Raw genomic sequence first — 20,758 nt, 5'->3', positions numbered from 1 at the left:
AGACTTCCGGATCGGGAGGAGCTACGGAGATAGATTTTAGATGAGGCTCACAAGACTCCTATGTGATGCATCCGAGTTCCACCAAAATGTACCAAGACCCGAAGAACCATTTTGGTGGCCCGGGATGAAGCGAGACATCGCCAGATATGTTAGCATCTGCCTCACCTGTCAGAACATCAGCGACCAGGAGGAGTTCTGCAGCCCTAGAGTGGAAGTGGGAGGATATCTCTATGGATTTCATAGTGGGACTGCCCGGAACCACGAATGGTTTTGACGCCATCCGGGTAATAGTCGACAGGTTGACTAAATCAGCCCACTTCTTAGCTATCAAGATATCTTACTCCATGGAGAAGCTAGCTAAGTTGTATCTCGAGATCGTCGGACTACATGGAGTCCCACGAACCATCATTTCAGACGAGCAGATTCACATCACATCTGGGAGTGTGTACAGTCGGCGTTGGGCACTAAGTTAAAGTTCAGCACAGATTTCCATCCTCAGACAGGTGGAGAGAAAAAAAGGTACTCGAAGATATGCTCGAGCGTGTGCCCTAGACTTCAAGGAAGTTGGTGCAAATATCGAGCTTAGCGAATTTGCATACAACAACAGATATCGACTATCGGCATGGCACCTTACGAGGCTCTCTATGGGCGGAGGTGTAGATCTCAATCGTTGGTATGAGAGTGGTGAGCAGAAGGAACTAGAGCTTCAGGCAGATCTAGTAGCAGATACCACAATGACCATCAGATCCGCGGAGGATGAGGCAGCTCAGGCCTTGAAGAGCTATCTTGTCTGGCAGTGAGACCCTTAGAGTTTTCGATCGGGATTCGGTGTTCCTCAGTGGCTCCCATGAGCAGAGTAATGCGTTTTGGGAAAAAGGGCAAGCTAAGTCCCGGATATGTGGGACCATACCTTATCGGCAAGAAGAGTGGGCAAGGTAGCATATGAGCTAGAGCTACCCCAGGAAATGTCTGTCCACAACGTATTTCATGTCTCTATGCTGAAGAAGCATCAGATGCCACCCAGGTGATTGAGCCCCAATCGGTACAGATCCGCGAAGACCTCAGCTATGATAGTCGGCCTATTCAGATAATAGACCGAGCAGTTAAGAAATTGCGGAACAAGGAAGTACCATTAGTCAAAGTCATTTGGCACAGTCACACAGCAGATGAGGCAACTTGGGAGACAGAAGCCAGCATGAGACAGAAGTTCGAGGATGAACTTTTTATAAGGTATGGGGGATTGTAACGCCCGAAAATTCTCGAACTTGCATTAGAATTATTCTATGATTTTTCTGGAATTTTTAGATATTTTTCCGGAATTTTCCGAGTAGCGGAAGTAGCAAAAATAATAAAAAGAATAAAATAGCTTAGGAGGGAATCAAACCCGAGACCTATGGTGTAAGGAATAATGCTAGTAACCGGTGAACCCAGTAGGGCCGTGCTGAAAGAATGAGGAACCAATTATATTTATATTGGAGTTGGGTTCAATAATCCACTTAATATAAATAGGAAACTTAAAGAGGGTTTGGTTTATTTTATTTTGGTTGGCACATCCTTCACCACCGAAACCTCACACGCCGCCTCTCCCTCCTCTTTCTCTCGGTGCCCTAGCCCAAGGTCCATAGGTTCATCTTCCGGCGACGACTCCAACACGAAAGAGGTTCTTCTCCGCGAGAGGAACGCAAAGACGTGAGCGGATCGTCGAGAAGGTCATCTCCACCGGAATTCGAGCGAATAGAATCGTAAGAAATTACGAACAGGAGGTAAGAAACCCCTCACCTGCAGTATAATAGCTACCGTTTGATTTCCTGTGCATTAGTTTAGTTATATGCGTATGTTTTCGACACATAGGGTGTATTTAACCCTCCTCGCAGGTTTAGGGATTTAGTGAGTACCTTTAGATGGGCCGGACACGTCTTTCTCCTTCAGTTGGAGGTTTAGATGCTGTTGGGTGCCTAAAGGTAGTCTCCCTAATAGAGAAGGGAGTTAAAGCACACTAGGTGTTCGATTAAATAACCAGCCTAGAAAAAAATGCAACTTAGGCATTTTCATTAGCACAGTTGGATGCATTAGAAGCATCTAAATTAGTAAATCGGTCTATTCTAGCTTATATGGGACTACGGTCCAATGGGTGGGCTCCCACAGTCGCCTCTAGGTTCAGACAACCTAGCTCTAGGTTCAGATAACCTAGAAACAGCAATTTAGAACAGTTTAGCTATACTCAGTATTTTACTTTTCAGTTGGCACTGTACTAGATTAGATATCCATTGGGCTGGGCTCCCATAGTCGGTCCCTAGGTTTAGATAACCTAGTAGCTCTACTAAATTCGGGACTTGCAACCCCGGGTCTAGTTAGAGATGCGCGCATAGCACGTACAGTTGCCGGGCCCATCAGCAGCATGTTTAGTATTTTCACTTATTATATGTATATGGTTTTCAACCTTTCATAAAGTAGTTCGTGAATTGAATGCAGTTCTAGCAGTAGCTCAGTATTAGCGTAGCTCAGTTCATAGTATCAGCTTAGTTTTTCCCTGTGAATATGCATGATGACTTTATGCTCAGCTTTAGATATGCCATGATTGTATGCTTCTATGTCATGTCATGCTTAGTTTATTCAGTGTATCCATCATATGTTTTAAACAGCATGATTTAAAATCATATTTGCATCGTTGCATGTTTTTGTGAGGTAGATGGTTTCTTACTAAGCTTTTTAGCTTACAGATACTACTTTTCTTATACTGCAGATAAAAGTAAAGGAAAAGTGAACCAGTAGCGGAGGCTGGAGGTCAATGCAGATCAAGATGTGTGTGGAAGGAACTGGAATAAAAGATCCTCAGGGGTTTTTAGCAAGCTTAAATAGTAGAAGTCTTAGTATTTCTTCTTTTATGCAATTTTGAACCTTAGAGTGTTTAAATCATGGGAGATTCATTTAGTTTGTTAGTAATTATGTTAGAATGCTGGTTAATAGTTGTTAGAATGTATTTCCATTGATTTTAGAATTGTTGTGTGAGATTTTGGCATGCCAAAGTGCTGAAATCAGAATTCATAGCTATACCGGGGAGGTGAAACTGATGCTTTGGATCGGTCCGGCCGATCGAGATAAGATCTGATATACTCTTGTATCCTCTGGATCGGTCGAGGCCGATCGGTATGATCGATAGACTGCGGGCGTTTGGTGCTGGATCGGTCGATCGACCGATCCGGACATCTGGATCGATCGACCGATCCGCCACACTGGATCGGTCGGCCGACCGATCGGTGAATGCAGATTTCGTCCCGATCGATCTGTAGATCGATCAGCAGGCCGGTAAGTAGTTGGGAAGTTAGTTCTAGTCCCTAGCTCAGTTGGGATGTTCAGTTTCCCCTCCTTAGCATATGTACATCAGCAAAGAAGGTCTTTAGACCTTTCTTATCAGTTGTATCGGTCATTAGTAGAGTAAAATTTTAATTAGCCCAGCTTTCCGCACAGTATAGTTTAGCATTATTGTGAGGATAGGCCTTACAGCCAATACCCAGAAGGTGGGTCGTTACAAGTAGAGTTCGCCTACAACAACAGCTTTCATTCGGCTATCCAGATGGTACCGTTTGAAGCATTGTATGGTAGGCCTTGTCGGACACCCACCCTCTAGGAGGAGGTTGGAGAGGCTAGTTGCTAGGGCCTCATAGAGCTCAGTAGGAGGCAGAGTTGGTCCGTGCTATCAGACGGAGGATGTCAGAGGCGCAGGACCGCCAGAAGAGTTATGTTGATCGGAGACGGAGACCCCTGGAGTTCTCTACTGGCGACCATGTTTTTCTGCATGTTTCACCCACGAAAGGGGTGAAGAGATTTGGCCTCAGAGGTAAGCTAGCTCTGCGATACATTGGACCTTTCCAAATCTTGGAGAGGATTGGAGCGGTAGCTTATCGTCTGGCACTACCACCGTCCCTGGCAGGCATTCACAACATATTCCATGTGTCTATGCTGAGGAGATATATATCCGATCCGGTACATGTGCTGACAGATATCTCAGTTCCTATTTATCCTTACGTTACTTATGAGGAGGTTCCGATACGAATCCTAGACCGGAAAGAGCGTCAGTTGCGGAACAAGACTATCCGGCTGGTTAAAGTCGGATGGCGGCATCATTCAGACGAGGAGGCTACCTGGGAGCTCGAGGATACGATCCGAGTTCAGTACCCCCATCTTTTTACTTGATGTATGTGGGTTAATTTCCATTCAGCATTTATACTGTTTAACTTTTGCTAGTACTTGTTGATGGTAAGCAACAAAATTTGGGGACCAAATTTTTATTAGTGGGGGAGAATGTAAATACTAAAAAATGGTGAATAACCATAATGGAATTTTCCAGAATTTTTAGAAATTTTCTGAGAATTTTTTGGAGACCGTATGGTATAAGTTACGGGGATAAATATTGGGCCACGGGAAAGTCTTTTAGGCTACCCCATTTAAGCGAGGAAAAGTTTACTTTTTCTTTTGTTTTTCCTTTTCTTTTTTCTTCTCCTCTCACGTCGTCTCTTCCTTTTCCTAACCGGCGCCGCACGCGACGATTTCTCCTCCCCTCACGTACAAAACTGTGGCCAAGGGAAGTCTCACGCCTCTTCTCTTCTCCCCTTTGATTTCCCGATCTCCTCTTCTTCCCCTTCCTCTTCGATCAACGCTGGCCAAGCTTCTGCTTCCCCAACTCTTCCTCTCTTCCAGCCGAGCAGCGCCGACACCTCCTTCCCGTCTGATCCATTCATTTCCTCACGCCAAGCAGCATCGACCTGAACCCTACATCTTCCTCATCTCCTTCCTCTCCGCTCTGCCCTGACCCTTTCTTCTTCCACGTCCCCTTCCTCTTCTCCAAACAGCGTCGATCCCTCTCTGTGTCACTACCGGCCACCACAGCCTGACACCGGTCGTCGCCGCCCGTCGTTGACCGTTCACGCGAGACCAGTCAACGACACTGTCAATTTTCGCAAGAGCCACTGAGCCCCTCCAACGCAGAAGTCGTGCCCTAGATTTCTCCTTTGCTATGTTGTACCCTAGGTGTCACCCTCTCCCGTCGCATCGCCTCGCCGCCGCATGGAACAACGTCGACGCCCCTACAGCCGATTGTCGGCCACCGGAGGCTTGAGCTCTTCCAGTGCCAGCCACCCGAGCGCCACAACGACCACGATCTACCACTGATCTGGATACTGATGTTGAAGTGTGTGCTTTTGTGATCAATAGCTGCGTTGATCTCCTGACCACTCATCCCCAGCCAGTGGTAGCATCGTCGACCTGTTCTTCCTTTTCAGACATCACGCCCCTCTTCTATTTGGCCAGAAACTTAGGGTTATTTGAGGGTAAGATTTCTAGTTTAAAAGGTTATGGATGAATGATTGAGTTTAATTCACAGTTGAGAATGCAGTGATTGTGAATCGGATATTGGATTCATGCTAGATGTTGATTTAGGGCAATCTGGTTTGCAGAACAGTATCTTTACCTAGCTTCAGCCACCATCTTACGACTATGGACTGCTCCGGTCGAGAGCCCTATTAGCTACCACGGATTTGGTGAGTATGTAGGATGAATAGGTTAAGCAATTAGGGTTTCCTATCCCTAATTGAGATTTCATTTGGTTATGCAAATTATGGTAGATTGGTATGATTTATATTTTTATGTTGTAGAGTTTTGGTTCAATTTGAAGCGAGCTCTTGGACTTGAAGTTATTCTAATACGATCTTCGTTTTGAGGTAGGTACCTTGACTTATCTATTTTGATATGTCATGTTGATATGTTTAGTAATATTTAACGAGTAGTGATATTTATGTTCATTTTTGCATCGGTATATCATTATTTATTACCTGAGCATGTTGTATTTATTTCCTGTTTTTGCATTCATGTTCCTTTGATTATTTATGTCCTTAAGGTAATGACATACCATGCCTTATTATGTTCAGGACCTAGATTTATTCTACCGTACCTGACCTGTGTACCTAGGATATTCTATTTGATCCATATACCTTTTGGTACATATTATATAGAGATGGATAGGATCAGGATATCTCCTTGCTTAGTGTCATGCACCATCTTGCATGATTGCATGCTGAGTGATTGACAGCTCCATTATTGTTGAGCACATCGCCAGTTACATGGATCTGCACACACAACCACTCATGGGTTAGTGGTATATCAGGCAGGGTATGTGACATTTATGATCTGTTAGGCTCCGCTGGTCCACTGTTGGGTAGTGGGACGCAGCGTGGTAGCCGGCAGCTAGATTTGCTCTGTTTGACTCCGTTGGTCCGCTCATTGGTAGTGTGATGCAGCGTGGTAGCCGGCAGGGATCCCTCCTCTGAATTGGCTTAGGGAGATAAGAGCATTGAATTCCCTCACTTATGATTTGGGGTAGGAGGATAGGTGTACTCCGACAGCATCTCATCCACTCGGTCACTCATCAGGAGCAGTGATAGCAGAGTGCACGGTTGTCACAGCCCTACCCACTCGGTCTCGCCATCGTGTGTGAGACGGCTGACTGGCATCAGGGGTGACCAGGACATATTGCATCATATGCAATGACTGCATTTATTGCTTGTGTTTGTTGCACTTTATATGCTGCATATTTGGTGGATGCATATGTTTGATATGCATACGGTATTTATGATACTCTCGGTCTGACGACCTTGTTATCCTTATACTCAGGTCCTGGTTAGTACAGCTTCTCCCTTCTCTTTCAGTTTTGTATTGTAGATTATCTCAGGAGGTTGTACGCATATTTATTACTATTAGTTATAGTTTGCTATGCATGTCAACTTGGTATCCGCTGAGGAGTTGATTCACCCCGTTGATATTACCATTTTTAGGTTGAGGCCGTCGAGAGGATTTCCAATCGCTAGTGCCCCCCCCCCCCCTCCAGATTACGAGGATTTTGATTTTAGACCTTTTCTTTGGTTTTTTTCTTGTTATGTTATCGTCTATATTTCCAGGCTTGTATCTTTATTGCACTTTGGATCTTGTATGGTCCTTTATTATCGATGGGTTTTTCATTTGGATGTATACTGGTGATTTGAGTTTTATGGGTGTAGTTGAGTAGGATATAAGATTTGAGTTTTATGGGTGTATTTGAGATGATTTCCTTATCATTGCTTTAGTTTAGCTTTTATTATTAAACTGCGTGGTTGTCACTTTTATTTTATTGTATGTTTCCGGCTGTGTTAGCTGTGTATGGTTATGTTGTAGAAAAATTTCAAATTGTCACCCGTACAGGGGAGATGATGTCGAAATTTCTTCTGGCAAGGACTCCCCCGGGGTGTGACATCATTTGTAGCATGAAAACTTGTTTTCTACTACGAAATGTTCCCTAGGATTGGTTTGATACAAGACTAAAATTAGTGAGCTTGAATTTCATGTGATCGAAGGAATGAAATCTTCCTTTTCTGAGTTTTACAATTTTTTTAATATAAAATAAACTCAACCTTTGTTTGTTGTATTGGTAAGAACTCAGCCTTTGTTGTTGCTTATTGAATATTCTGTTTGTTAATCTTGTTTTCTATGGATTTATTCTAATAAATATAGAATATGGTTGTTTGATCTACCTGTTACTCACTACTGAAGTGAAAATTTAAAACCAATTTCATGGTCAATTCTATCTTCAAAAAAAAATCGTATAATAACCATTTTTATATAAAAATACTGATTAAAAAAAGATTGGTAACGTTTCCCCTTTTTTTTTTTGCCTCTTTATTCTTCTTCTCTCCAAAGTAAAAAAAAATTAATGTATCAATTTAAGATCTAACCTATATTATATAACTAAAAGTCTAAATCATGTTTTAAACATGTAGATGATATAGGTTAAATAATCTTGTAACAATGATGAAACAAGAATAATCATGTTTTCAATCATGATTTAAACAAGAATGCTCGTGCTAGAGACTATAACTTCTTGTTATGATATCTTAATTGAACAACAACTAACTTACAAGATATTGGACAAGAGGTTCCATGAATCAAGTGTTGAAACAACTAATCTCAAGATGAGATGTCTCAATACTCAAGCTTCATGCCAATTAAAGACCTAATTTGATACTAGCAAGCTCCATTTTAAGACATAAAAGTCAAGTAAAAAATGCAAGAGATTTCAAATGTATAAACCACTATAACTTAACAACACAATGTAAGGTAATATCATCAACTAACAAAACACTAATGTCAAATTTTCATTTACACATATGGTTTGTGGTTTGTCGATCGGACCATAGTTGAAGAATTTGCAAGGTCTAACCCTTCGGCTTGAGATGCAAACTCATGTGCTAGCACGAAACTTGTTAGACAATTCCTTTCAAGTGAATTTTTTCACATTATACAACCTCCAATAAAGTGTCAATATGAATATTTATTGAATCATAAATTTTAACATTTATATTTTTCTTAAGAAACAAGAACATTGTCCTTTAATACCTCCCAAAAGTTAAACTTTTTAAAATTAATATAACACAATTCAAAGTGACTCCAATCAAGCTCAATCAATCGAAACGAACTAATTTTGAATTCTCCAAATTGCTTTTAAAAATAAAAAATATTATTATTTTTAACTCATCAAATATTAGTTAATAGGAGAACTTTAATTTTTTTTTCTTTATTTTTTGAGCCTTTGTTCTAATTGAATGCTAAGCCTAATTATTTAATTTTTTAAATTAATTTATTCTACATGGCAGTTTCCCAGTTCTTGTGTCTATAAATTTTTTATGCTAAGCCTAATTGTATGAATGTCTTTAAATTTAATATTAATTTGTATTATTGAACGCACACTCCTATCTCTTGCCATCCTAATAATTAGTTGATTATTTTAATTCAAATAAATAAATGATAAAAATAATTTAAGTCAATGGGTTTTTAATGTGTTTTGTCCTATCTCAGATTAATCCAAGCTAACTTGTTCAAAAATCCAAATTATCATGGGTTGAAATATTTAATTATCATAACAATGATTTTACGACTATTCTTATATATTATCTTGAATTATAAAATCAACAAATTTACTAACTCATTTTCAAAATCAAACAATGAGTTGAAATTAAAGCTGAATCAACTTAAAAATGGGCTAGAATTTAGTTCCTTTAACCAAAATATAATTAAAATAAGTTTTTTCATTTGATTATTTGAATACATTACAAGCTATATGTAATTTGTTAATAGATGATTTTTTTTTTTGCTCGGATCAATTTTTTTATATATAAGTAAAACGACAATAGTGTTATTCCCGGATAGCTTCTGGAGTATGCAAATTGATCGTCGAGGTTAGTGTTCGACACTATCTCCGTAAACGATATTGCTCTGCTACGGTGCTTAACGGATTGTTACAATTCGTTCCCAAGATACAACGACGACGAACGTCTCGGAATCGTAGCACTCCGACTTCCGAGACCAGCGAACCTTCTAGTAGACTTCTTGGACTCTTGAATGCACAAGATGAGATGAATGCTTGAGGAAGAGAAGAGAGGATTGAGTGAATTAAGTGAATATTCCATCATCTGGAGGGTTCTATTTATACTGAAAGAAGAGGTTGATTGTCCTTTGGGTGAGTGGATGTGTTCCTTGGGCTGGATCGATCTAGATCATCCATTCTGAAGGGTTGTAACCCTTCACCAAGCCCACTTCAATCTCATCCATCAGATATGAGGAGTTGTGACCCTCAGATCCCGCGTATTGTCATCGGCCATCGGATCTGGATCCATTGATTTGATGCTTCAGATCAAGTCTCATCCCAAGCCGTCAGATCGTTACTCTTTGCGATCCAACGCTCTAGATCGCATCACAAGCGATCCATCATACCTATTTGATCAACGTTGATCAACGGTAGCCATCCATTCCCTAAGTCAACTGTCCAGTCATCTCCCTTTGCCCACGAGGATGCCGCATAGGTGCTTCCACGTCAGGTACGAGCCTGACATGTCACCCGAGTGCCACGTAGGCACTGCAATGTCACCTGGAGCATAAATTTAAGCTCCTCAATGCGTACGTGCGAAGTGCAAAGTGCGCCTACAAAGCGCCCATTGCACACGTGCGCACGTGGCGGGTGGCGGGCTCACAGGTGCGAGCACCTGCTCGCCCTGGGCTAAGGGAGCACCTGTCCTTTTATTTTTATGTTAACTCCATTAACACATCTTCATTAATAAGTAGAGAATACACATCGAGAATTTCCGATGTGGGACTATTCTCCCATGCACTTTATTAATGAATAATAAATGTTATTTTGGACTGACTTTAAACATTAATTTCTCATTCACCCTTAATCGATTTTGAGCAAATTAATAGTCTAAATCTATCTACGCGAATCGTAGATTTCAATTTTGAAGTCAATTATGACTTTCAACAATTGATGGCTTCCTTCCTCAAAATCGTTTTGGTCCATTTAAGGCCCCAATATCCAACAATCCCCCACATGAATGGAAATTAATGCAATGCGTGTATGCATGCTGACACTTTACAAGAGTCCAATCGATAAGTCACTGCATCGGGAGAGGTAGCTTGTGGCTTTGAACCTTCCGTAGTGAAATGCTATCGAGTATACTAGGCTACGCAGTGAACGTGATGTCTTGAACTGCTCAGCTGTTGGTGTATACTTAGACAATAACACCCACACAGAGATCTATCTCACCTACTTTAGGTTCTCATGGTTGGTTCCGTTTCGGCCATGGATACCATCTTGGATTCATGAGTGTTTCATTGAAGCGGCCTGTCTTCACACTCACATAGGTGACACTTCTATCAAGAGTATCCTACCATACTCCACCTTATCAGGTATAGAAGTCACTAAAAGCATAAGCTTAACCTCACTACATGAGGTAGGACAGCACAAATTCATCCTAGGATTGGGATAGAGATAAACTATCGAATGTGCTAGACTACAACTTCTGTAACTTCGTTGTCCCATTGAACCAAGATCTTGGGATCTCCAGTCAACAAGGTTGGGTTACCGCTACAGTCGTTTTCAGTTGTAGATTTTTAATCTCATTCCTCTTGATGAGCAGTATACTTGATCTCGGCTCAACCCCTTCGTTAGAGGATCTGCCAAATTATCTTTGGACTTAACATAGTCGATTGAAATCACTTCATTCGAGATCAACTTCCTAATGGTATTATGTCTACGACATATATGTCGTGACTTCCCATTATACATATTACTCTGTGCCCTTCCAATCGCCGATTGACTATCACAGTGGATTAGTACAGCAGGCACAGGTTTCATCCAACTCGGAATATCTTCCAAGAAATTCCGCAGTCATTCAGCTTCCTCAGCTGCTTTGTCTAGTGCTATAAACTCGGATTCCATAGTTGACCGAGCAATGCAAGTCTGCTTAGTGGATTTCCAAGATACTACTCCTCCACCGATCGTGAATACATATCCACTAGTGGATTTGGAGTCTTTTGTATCTGATATCCAATTAGCATCACAATATCCTTCCAACACAGCGGGATATTTTCCATAATGTAATCCATAGTTCATAGTATATTTCAAATATCTGAGAACTCGCATCAATGCTTTCCAATGGGTGTCGTTTGGATTACTCGTAAAACGACTCAGTTTGTTGACCGTACAGGCAATATCTGGACGTGTGTAGTTTGTGAGATACATCAAACTGCCTATTATCCGAGAATATTCCAACTGCGATATGGTCTCACCATGGTTTTTCGCTAAGTGTTGACTTAGATCCATAGGTGTTTTCACTGTAGAGAGATCGTACGCATTGAATTTTTTCAATACAGATTCTACATAATGGGATTGTGTTAAAACTATCCCTTCTGATGTCCTGAGAATTTTAATTCCCAATATAACATCTGCTTGACCCATATCTTTCATATCAAAATTTCTGGTCAACATTTTCTTTGTAGTCATGATTACATCATGATTACTGCCCATTATTAGCATGTCGTCTACGTATAGATAGACAATTACATAGCCTTCAGGTGTGTTTTTGACATAAATGCATTTGTCACATTCATTTATTCTGAATTCGTTTGACAGCATTATTTTGTCAAATTTTTCGTGACATTGTTTAGGCGCTTGCTTAAGTCCGTACAACGACTTAACAAGTCGACACACCTTTTTCTCATTTCCAGGAGCCATGAACCCTTCGGGTTGCTCACCATTTAAGAACGCAGTCTTAACATCCATTTGATGTATTTCAAGGTCATACAGTGCTGCAATGGCTATTAGCACTCGTATGGACGTAATCCTTGTCACCGGTGAGTATGTATCGAAGTAATTAAGGCCTTCCTCTTGCTTGTACCCCTTGGCTACAAGTCTGGCCTTATACTTGTCAATTAATCCATCAGCTTTATACTTACGTTTTAGTATCCACTTACAACCTAATGGTTTATTACCAGAAGGAAGGTCTACTAATTCTCAAGTATGATTATTCATGATAGACTCAATTTCACTATTGACAGCTTCTTTCCACATTGGAGCATCGGGTCTAAAGAGAGCTTCACTTAATGTTCTTAGTTCCATTTCTGACATGAAAGTCATGAAATCTGGCCAGAACGATTTCTCAACTCTAGCCCGTTTGCTACGACATGGCTCTTCACTTTGATCGTCAATAGTCCTTTTATAACAACTAAGTTCGGTAACGTCATTTTTGTTTGAACTTCCGTTGTTATCACTTTCAACGTTTCCCTTTTTATTTGGGAATACGTTTTCAAAGAATATCACATTCCGAGATTCTATGGTTGTTCCTACATGTATATCAAGAATGTCTGATTTGTGAACTAGGAAACGATATGCACTACTATTATGGGCATATCCGACAAATACCGCATCAAACGTTTTAGGTCCGATCTTTACTTGCTTTGGTTTAGATACTTCGACCTTTGCCAAGCACCCCCACACTTTCAGGTATTTGTACGATGGCTCGCGGCCTTTCCATAGTTCATATGGAATTTTATCATTTTTCTTATGAGGGATTCTGTTGAGAATGTGATTTGCCGATAATATTGCTTCCCCCCACAAGTTTTGAGGTAAGCCTGAATTTATTAACAAGGCATTCATCATTTCTTTTAGTGTCTGATTTTTACGTTCGGCAACACCGTTTGATTGAGGTGAGTAAGGCGCCGTTGTTTGATGGATAATGCCAGATTCTGTACAAAATTCATCAAACGGTGCACCATATTCTCCACCTCTATCGCTTCGAATTATTTTAATTCGTTTGTCAAGTTGGTTTCCAACTTCTGTTTTATAGGTTCTGAACGCCTCTAGGGCTTCGTCTTTACTTCTTAAAAGAAAGACATAACAGAACTTTGTGCAGTCATCGATAAAAGTAATAAAATATGTTTTACCTCCTCTAGTTTGCACAAATTTCAAGTCACATAGATCACTATGTATCAACTCTAGAGGAGTTGTTGTCCTTTCCACCGAATGAAAAGGTAGTTTCGTCATTTTCGCTTCCACGCATACTTCACATTTGTGTGTTCCGTCAACATTGACGTTTGGTAATAATTTTAATTTGACGAGACATTTGAGAGTATTATTATGCACATGTCCGAGTCGATCATGCCATAAATTAAAACACTCAACAACATAGCTGGAAGCATTTATTTTATTACCATCAAATTTGGTGTCAGTCATTACAACCATTTTGAATAGACCCTTTTCTAGGTACCCCTTTCCTACGAAGACACCATTCTTCGTAAGTACAAAGTTGTCGGATTGGAACACTAGCCTAAATCTGGCTTTACCAATGCCGCTCGAAACTAGGTTCTTCTTGATGTCGAGAACATGGAGCACATCAATGAGTGTTAGCTCCTTCCCGGACGTCATCTTCAGAACAACCTTTCCGAGTCCAACAATCGGGACGCCGTGGAATTACCCATATAGAGCTTCCTGCCATTTATCGGAGTATACTTGGAGAACATCGCCTTATCGGAACAGATATGACGAGTTGCTCCAGTATCAATGCTTCGGGTTGGTATCCACCAAGTTGGCTTCAAATACAACCGCAGTGAGATCCAAGTCCTCAAGAGAGGTTGCGACATGATTCGCAACATCCTTTGGCCCCTTGGTTGGCTTCTTTGGGTGTCTGCAGTCCTTGGATAGGTGTCCTACCTTTCCACAGTTGTAGCAGGACCTTTGAACTTCTTTGCTTGAGCCTTCTTTTTGAACTGCTTCGGCTTTTTGGCGTTCGGCTCGACCAGGTTGGACATTTCGTCTATAGTCCGCTTGGTTCCTCTGGAGTCGGATAACTTTCGATTATCCTCCTCTATTCGTAGCCTCAGGATCAGGTCTTGCAGCCCTATTTCCTTTTGCTTGTGCTTTAGGTAATTCTTGAAATCCTTTCATGACGGAGGGAGCTTCTCAATTACCGCAGCAACTGCGAATGTCTCGTTCAGCTTCATGCCTTCGGCGTCCAGATCATGCAGTATTAATTGCATATCTTGGACTTGAGATGAGACGCTTTTTGAGTCCACCATCTTGAAATCCAGAAACCGACCGACGATGAATTTCTTCAATCCAGCATTTTCGGTCTTGTATTTCTTCTCAAGGGATTCCCACAAAGATTTCGCCGTCTCCAGAGAACAATATACGTTATATAACGTGTTGTCCAAGGCGTTGAGTATATAATTGCGGCACAGAAAATCTCCGTTAGACCATGCATCGCTAGCAGCCTTACTACCTTCCGTAGCGGCTGGCGTGTCTTCGTGCAAAAACCGTACAAGGTTTAGCATTGTTAGATAAAATAGCATCTTCTGCTGCCATCTTTTGAAGTCGGTTCCGATGAATTTCTCCGGCTTTTCTCCGTGCGGAATGGTTGTCGGAATGGCGGTCGGAACGATGGTCGGAACGGTCGTCGGAATGTCGTTGGTAGACATATCAGTTTGCACGAAATATCGTTTACGACTGTTATTCCCGGGTAGCTTCTGGAGTATGCAAACTGATCATCGAGGCTAGTATTTGACACTATCTTCGTAAACGATATTGCTCCGCTACGGTGCTTAACGGATTGTTGCAATTCGTTTCCAAGATACAACGACGACGAACGTCTCGGAATCGTAGCACTCCGACTTCCGAGACCAGCGAACCTTCTAGTAGACTTCTTGGACTCTTGAATGCACAAGATGAGATGAATGCTTGAGGAAGAGAAGAGAGGATTGAGTGAATATTCCATCATCTGGAGGGTTCTATTTATACTGAAAGAAGAGGTTGATTGTCCTTTGGGTGAGTGGATGTGTTCCTTGGGCTGGATCGATCTAGATCATCCATTCTGAAGGGTTGTAACCCTTCACCAAGCCCACTTCAATCTCATCCATCAGATCTGAGGAGTTGTGACCCTCAGATCCCGCGTATTGTCATCGGCCATCGGATCTGGATCCATTGATTCGATGCTTCAGATCAAGTCTCATCCCAAGCCGTCAGATCGTTACTCTTTGCGATCCAACGCTCTAGATCGCATCACAAGTGATCCATCATACCTATTTGATCAATGTTGATCAACGGTAGCCATCCATTCCCTAAGTCAACTGTCCAGTCATCTCCCTTTGCCCACGAGGATGTCGCATAGGTGCTGCCACGTCAGGTACGAGCCTGACACGTCACCTGAGTGCCACGTAGGCACTGCAATGTCACCTGGAGCATAAATTTAAGCTCCTCAATGCGTACGTACGAAGTGCAAAGTGCGCCTACAAAGCGCCCATTGCGCACGTGCGCACGTGGCGGGTGGCGGGCTCACAAGTGCGAGCACCTGCTCGCCCTGGGCTAAGGGAGCACCTGTCCTTTTATTTTTGGGTTAACTCCATTAACACATCTTCATTAATAAGTAGAGAATACACATCGAGAATTTCCGATGTGGGACTATTCTCCCATGCACTTTATTAATGAATAATAAATGTTATTTTGGGCCGACTTTAAACATTAATTTCTCATTCACCCTTAATCGGTTTTGAGCAAATTAATAGTCTAAATCTATCTACGCGAATCGTAGATTTCAATTTTGATGTCAATTACGACTTTCAACAATTGATGGCTTCCTTCCTCAAAATCGTTTTGGTCCATTTAAGGCCCCAATATCCAACAAATAGATCAATGGGATATTTAAAGTTGTGAAATTTTTAAAAGGTGTACTTAACTTTTAGATTTCTTAAAGGGTGTATTTGTTTCCTATTTTCTCTCTCTCACTAATTATTGTGGTACTACATTTAAAAAATAATATCATTGTGGTGTTGAATTTCAAAGAACATCACCGTTGTGACCGCTGTGGTGGTGCTGCATTTTAAAAATGCTGCATTTTAAAAATCAATACCACTGTGATGTTGATTTTTAAAAATAACATCACAATGGTGTAGATTTTAAGATTTATGCAACATTAAAGTAGTATTGATTTTGCAATGCAATATCACAGTGATGATATTCTTTGAAATATTTAATGGTGTTATTCTTTGAATATAATAATATTATAATGATTGGTGGGAGAGGTAAAATAGAAAATAAGTACATCGTTTGAGAAAATTTAAAAGTTAGATGTACCTTTTGATAATTCCACAATCTTAAATATGTTTTTTGGTCAATTACTATAAGTCTGATTGATGAGAGAGAAAAAATTGGAAAAAAAAGATGCATCTTTTAAGAAATTTGAAAGTTAGATGTGCTATTTTAGAAGACCACAACTTTAAGTGTGCTTTTTGGTCATTTGCCGTAAGTAAAATTGAAATATTATTTCCTATTCTATTGTGCATTAGAAATTGAAAAAGAAAACATAAATAGAAATAGTTGTTTTCTCCTAATCTCCTCTTCCATAAACATAATATTCTCATCTTCAATAAACATAACAACATCAATAAAATATTGGCGCAACAACCTCGATTAGAGTAGTTACTTTTATATTATTTAGTTTGGCTTATATAAACAATTGTAGTTCCTTGAATTGACATGATAAAATTTGTTATGATTTTGAAGGTTTTTGATATAATATATATTCATAAAAATAAAAGAATATCCTTAACTAATTATATATAATATTATTTTTTTAAAACAAAAATTATCAAAATACTACCCATGGTCACTCCATTTGAAGCAAAACAAAATTACATCACTTTAGAATAATTTTTGCTTAAATTGTACCATTTTAGAATACGTACTTTTAATTAAAACTGCATCATCAAAACTACTTTAAGATAAAGATATATTATTTTAAAGGTATGAATAATATCATTTTAGAGTAGTTTTAGTTAGTACAATTTTAGTTAAAGTTATTTTAAAATTGATTACGTTGAGATATTTTTTATATCAAATTATGTTAAGAATATTATTTTAATAATTTTTAAAAAGATGATGCCTTTCGATGATATAGATACTTAGAAACATTTTTTTTAATATTTTTTTAACTATAGATATATTTATATATTTAGTATATTAGGTAAAATAACCTCTGATTTAGATTATGATAAATATTATTACTATTATTATTATTATTTATCTCAAATATGTGTTGATTTTAAAATTCCAAATAAATGATATAAAAGTTAGACTTCAAGAAAATTAAAGAGATATTTTAAATTTAAAATCAATTCATTGAATTCTTGAATTTTTATCATTAGCTTGAAATTTTTATCCTTAAGAATTGGTCCAAGCTTTCTTTTAAACTCATCCATTTAACTCTTACCATGTTTATCTAGTAATTGTACCCCTATATATAGGTATTACTTGCTTCTTATTTTCTTCACTGATCGTAGTGTATCTACATCTCTTCCACAATGAACCTTAAAGGGTCCTCCACATTTTTCTTTTTATTTATTTTACTTCTTGTAGCCCAATGTGTATATGGTTATAAAAGAAACAATGCGAACCTAGTTTCAAAAGTGCACAAGCTAAGTCGTGATGCCTTCCCTCATGGCTTTGTATTTGGCACCGCTGCATCTGCTTATCAAGTTGAGGGAGAGGCACTCAAGGGTGGTCGAGGACCTAGCATTTGGGATGCATTTGTAAAAATTCCAGGTAACGTACTAAACATTTAAATTTTATAGTTTTACATATTTCTTTCTTGAATTAAAATTATATAATGGAGTAAATTTGAATTTGATTTATTTATTGTGATGTAGGTCTCATTCCAAATAATGCAACGGGTGATGTAACAGACGATGAGTATCATCATTATAAGGTCAAATGCATATTTTTTTTGTTATCGTTGACTATTTAATAATTTTAAATTTAATAACAAAAAGCAAAAAATATAATTTATATGAAGAATCAACTATTAAATTTTATTTTCAAATCATTACTCCATTGGTTCAAGATTTTATTGTTAAAAATTTAAAAAGATCTTATCTAATGTAACTTTATGTTGATAATTAAGCTCAAACAAACAAATTTTTGATATTCTCATTGTTGATATTTGGAGACAATTAAAATGAAATTAAATTGGATTTGATCTTTTTCTTAAATATATTAAAATTTGAGTTTCGTCTTGTAGGAAGATATTGACATTATGAAGGAGCACAATTTTGATGCTTATAGATTCTCGATCTCTTGGACTCGAATTTTCCCAAGTAATTGAAGCTATCAATCTTTTTCATAATATTATATACACATCTTACCGTTTCAAAATACTAACAATTTGTTATTTCTTTTGTCTTGTAGATGGAACTGGAGCCATTAATTGGGAAGGTGTTGACTATTATGATAGGCTAATTGATAATTTAATACTCAAAGGTAATTTATTTTTATCTGACTGTTAAACAAATAAGTTTGGCATGTTTTCATATTTTTTAACTTTTCTATCTTTACATTAGGTATTATTCCATATGCCAATCTCTATCACTACGATCTTCCATTGGCACTCCAAAATGAGTATTTGGGTTGGTTGAGTCCGAAGATAGTGTAAGTAGTAAAATATAATAATTACTTATATTGTTGAAATTAATTATGCTTACGACATATTTAAGAATTTCTAATCTAACTTATTAAAAGATGTTATAAATATTTGATTTAGTTTATAACTAATTTGTTTAGGGATGCATTTGCGGATTATGCTGAGTTTTGCTTTAAGAGATACGGTGATAGAGTGAAAAATTGGTTCACATTCAATGAGCCAAGAGTAGTGGCAGCTCTAGGTTTTGATACTGGTTCTCAAGCCCCTGGAAGAGCTACTGGTAGTAAATTTGGAGGAAACTCATCTACGGAGCCTTACATTGTGGCTCATAATCTCATCTTATCTCATGCTGCAGCAGTTAATAGATATCGTGAGAAGTACCAAGTAATATGTCTTTAACAAAGTTTATGTATTAATAGTAAATTCATTCTTAGCTAATTCTTAAAATCTCTTGCTATCAAATATAATAAACTCATTTTAAAATTGTAAGTCTACAAATATACATAATACTAAAACCATTTTCTTTTCTTATTCAGAAAGAGCAACAAGGAAAAATTGGAATTCTTCTAGATTTTGTTTGGTACGAGCCTCACACTTACTCTGACAAGGATAAAGCTGCTGCTCAGAGAGCTAAAGATTTTCATGTGGGATGGTAAGTAATTGTACATTCTTGGTTTCAACATCTAACTATGATTAACCTTTTCAATGTAACCTAATTTTGTTTACTTTTCTTAGGTTCATTCACCCTCTGACATATGGATACTATCCTCAATCCATTCAAGACATTGTTAAAGAAAGATTGCCAAAATTTACTAATGATGAAGTGGAGCTAGTTAGAGGTTCATACGACTATTTGGGAATTAATCAATACACGACTTATTATGTTAAGGATAATAGTACAACGAATCCTAAACCTATTAGTTATCAAGATGATTGGCTCGTTGAATTTAAATGTAAGATATATGCAATATTTATTTTTGATAATGTTAAAGTTAATAAAATGATATGCTAATAATATTGTTCTACTAATAAATTCAGATGACCGAAATGGGGTACCAATTGGACCAAGGGTAAGAAATAATTTTCTTATAGCTTTTTCGATTATATTATAGATTTTGTTTTTAAAACTAAATGTAAGCCTATAATTAATCGAATACAATTGTTTATATATCATTAGGCCCATTCCGATTGGCTCTACATAGTTCCATGGGGATTGTATAAGGCAGTGACATATGTTAAGGAAAACTATGGCAACCCAATTGTCTTTCTATCTGAGAATGGTAAAAATTTAGCACTTGTTTAATGCATCTTCTATTTAAGAATTTAGATTTATTCTCTAACCATATAATTCATTGATTAAAATTATAGGCATGGATCAACCGGGCAATATCACACTTCCAAAAGGCTTACAAGATACTCAAAGGAGACATTTTTATCATAACTACATTTCTGAACTAAAGATAGCTATAGATGATGGTGCTTCAGTGATTGGGTACTTTGCATGGTCTCTTCTTGATAACTTTGAATGGAGACTAGGATACACATCAAGGTTTGGTATTGTCTATGTTGACTTTAAGAATAAAAAGCGCTTCCCGAAGGAATCGGCTCGTTGGTTCAAGAAGATTCTCCAAAAGAGTTAATAATTTTGTTCTTTTATAAATTGTTTATAGGCTTAGGTTATTTTTTATCTTTGCTACTTTTATCATGAAATAATGACTCTTTGTTCTTTAAGGCACTATAAATAAATAAAATTACATTTCAATATGAGTGTGTTTCATTTTGGCACTTTTAAAGAGATGTTAAACTCCCTTCATCTATTTGTGTCTCATCCATTTTGCATTTTCAACGGGCGACAAGCCTAATTAGGCTCATAAGTCAATCTAGTTTCTATCAAAATTGAATTGTATGGATGATCAATTATATAAGTTTGTGATTAA

General features: G+C 38.4%; 1 protein-coding gene across 1 annotated transcript in view; it reads left to right on the top strand.

Annotated features, from left to right (window-relative positions):
- LOC122022823 (beta-glucosidase 26-like) overlaps nt 1-20,461 on the top strand; it is an 84,162-nt gene extending 63,701 nt beyond the window's left edge. The window contains exons 2-12 of the mRNA XM_042580967.1: nt 17,762-17,947; nt 18,052-18,110; nt 18,423-18,498; nt 18,590-18,661; nt 18,742-18,829; nt 18,962-19,205; nt 19,358-19,473; nt 19,557-19,774; nt 19,860-19,891; nt 19,999-20,101; nt 20,190-20,461. Coding sequence (XP_042436901.1) covers nt 17,762-17,947; nt 18,052-18,110; nt 18,423-18,498; nt 18,590-18,661; nt 18,742-18,829; nt 18,962-19,205; nt 19,358-19,473; nt 19,557-19,774; nt 19,860-19,891; nt 19,999-20,101; nt 20,190-20,461 — 1,466 coding nt within the window. The remainder of the gene's footprint in view (nt 1-17,761; nt 17,948-18,051; nt 18,111-18,422; nt 18,499-18,589; nt 18,662-18,741; nt 18,830-18,961; nt 19,206-19,357; nt 19,474-19,556; nt 19,775-19,859; nt 19,892-19,998; nt 20,102-20,189) is intronic.
- Nucleotides 20,462-20,758: the final 297 nt, after the last annotated feature.

The sequence above is a fragment of the Zingiber officinale genome, chromosome 1B (assembly GCF_018446385.1).
Source record: "Zingiber officinale cultivar Zhangliang chromosome 1B, Zo_v1.1, whole genome shotgun sequence".
Classification (NCBI taxonomy): domain Eukaryota; kingdom Viridiplantae; phylum Streptophyta; class Magnoliopsida; order Zingiberales; family Zingiberaceae; genus Zingiber; species Zingiber officinale.
This window is presented reverse-complemented; position numbering and strand designations above follow the sequence as displayed.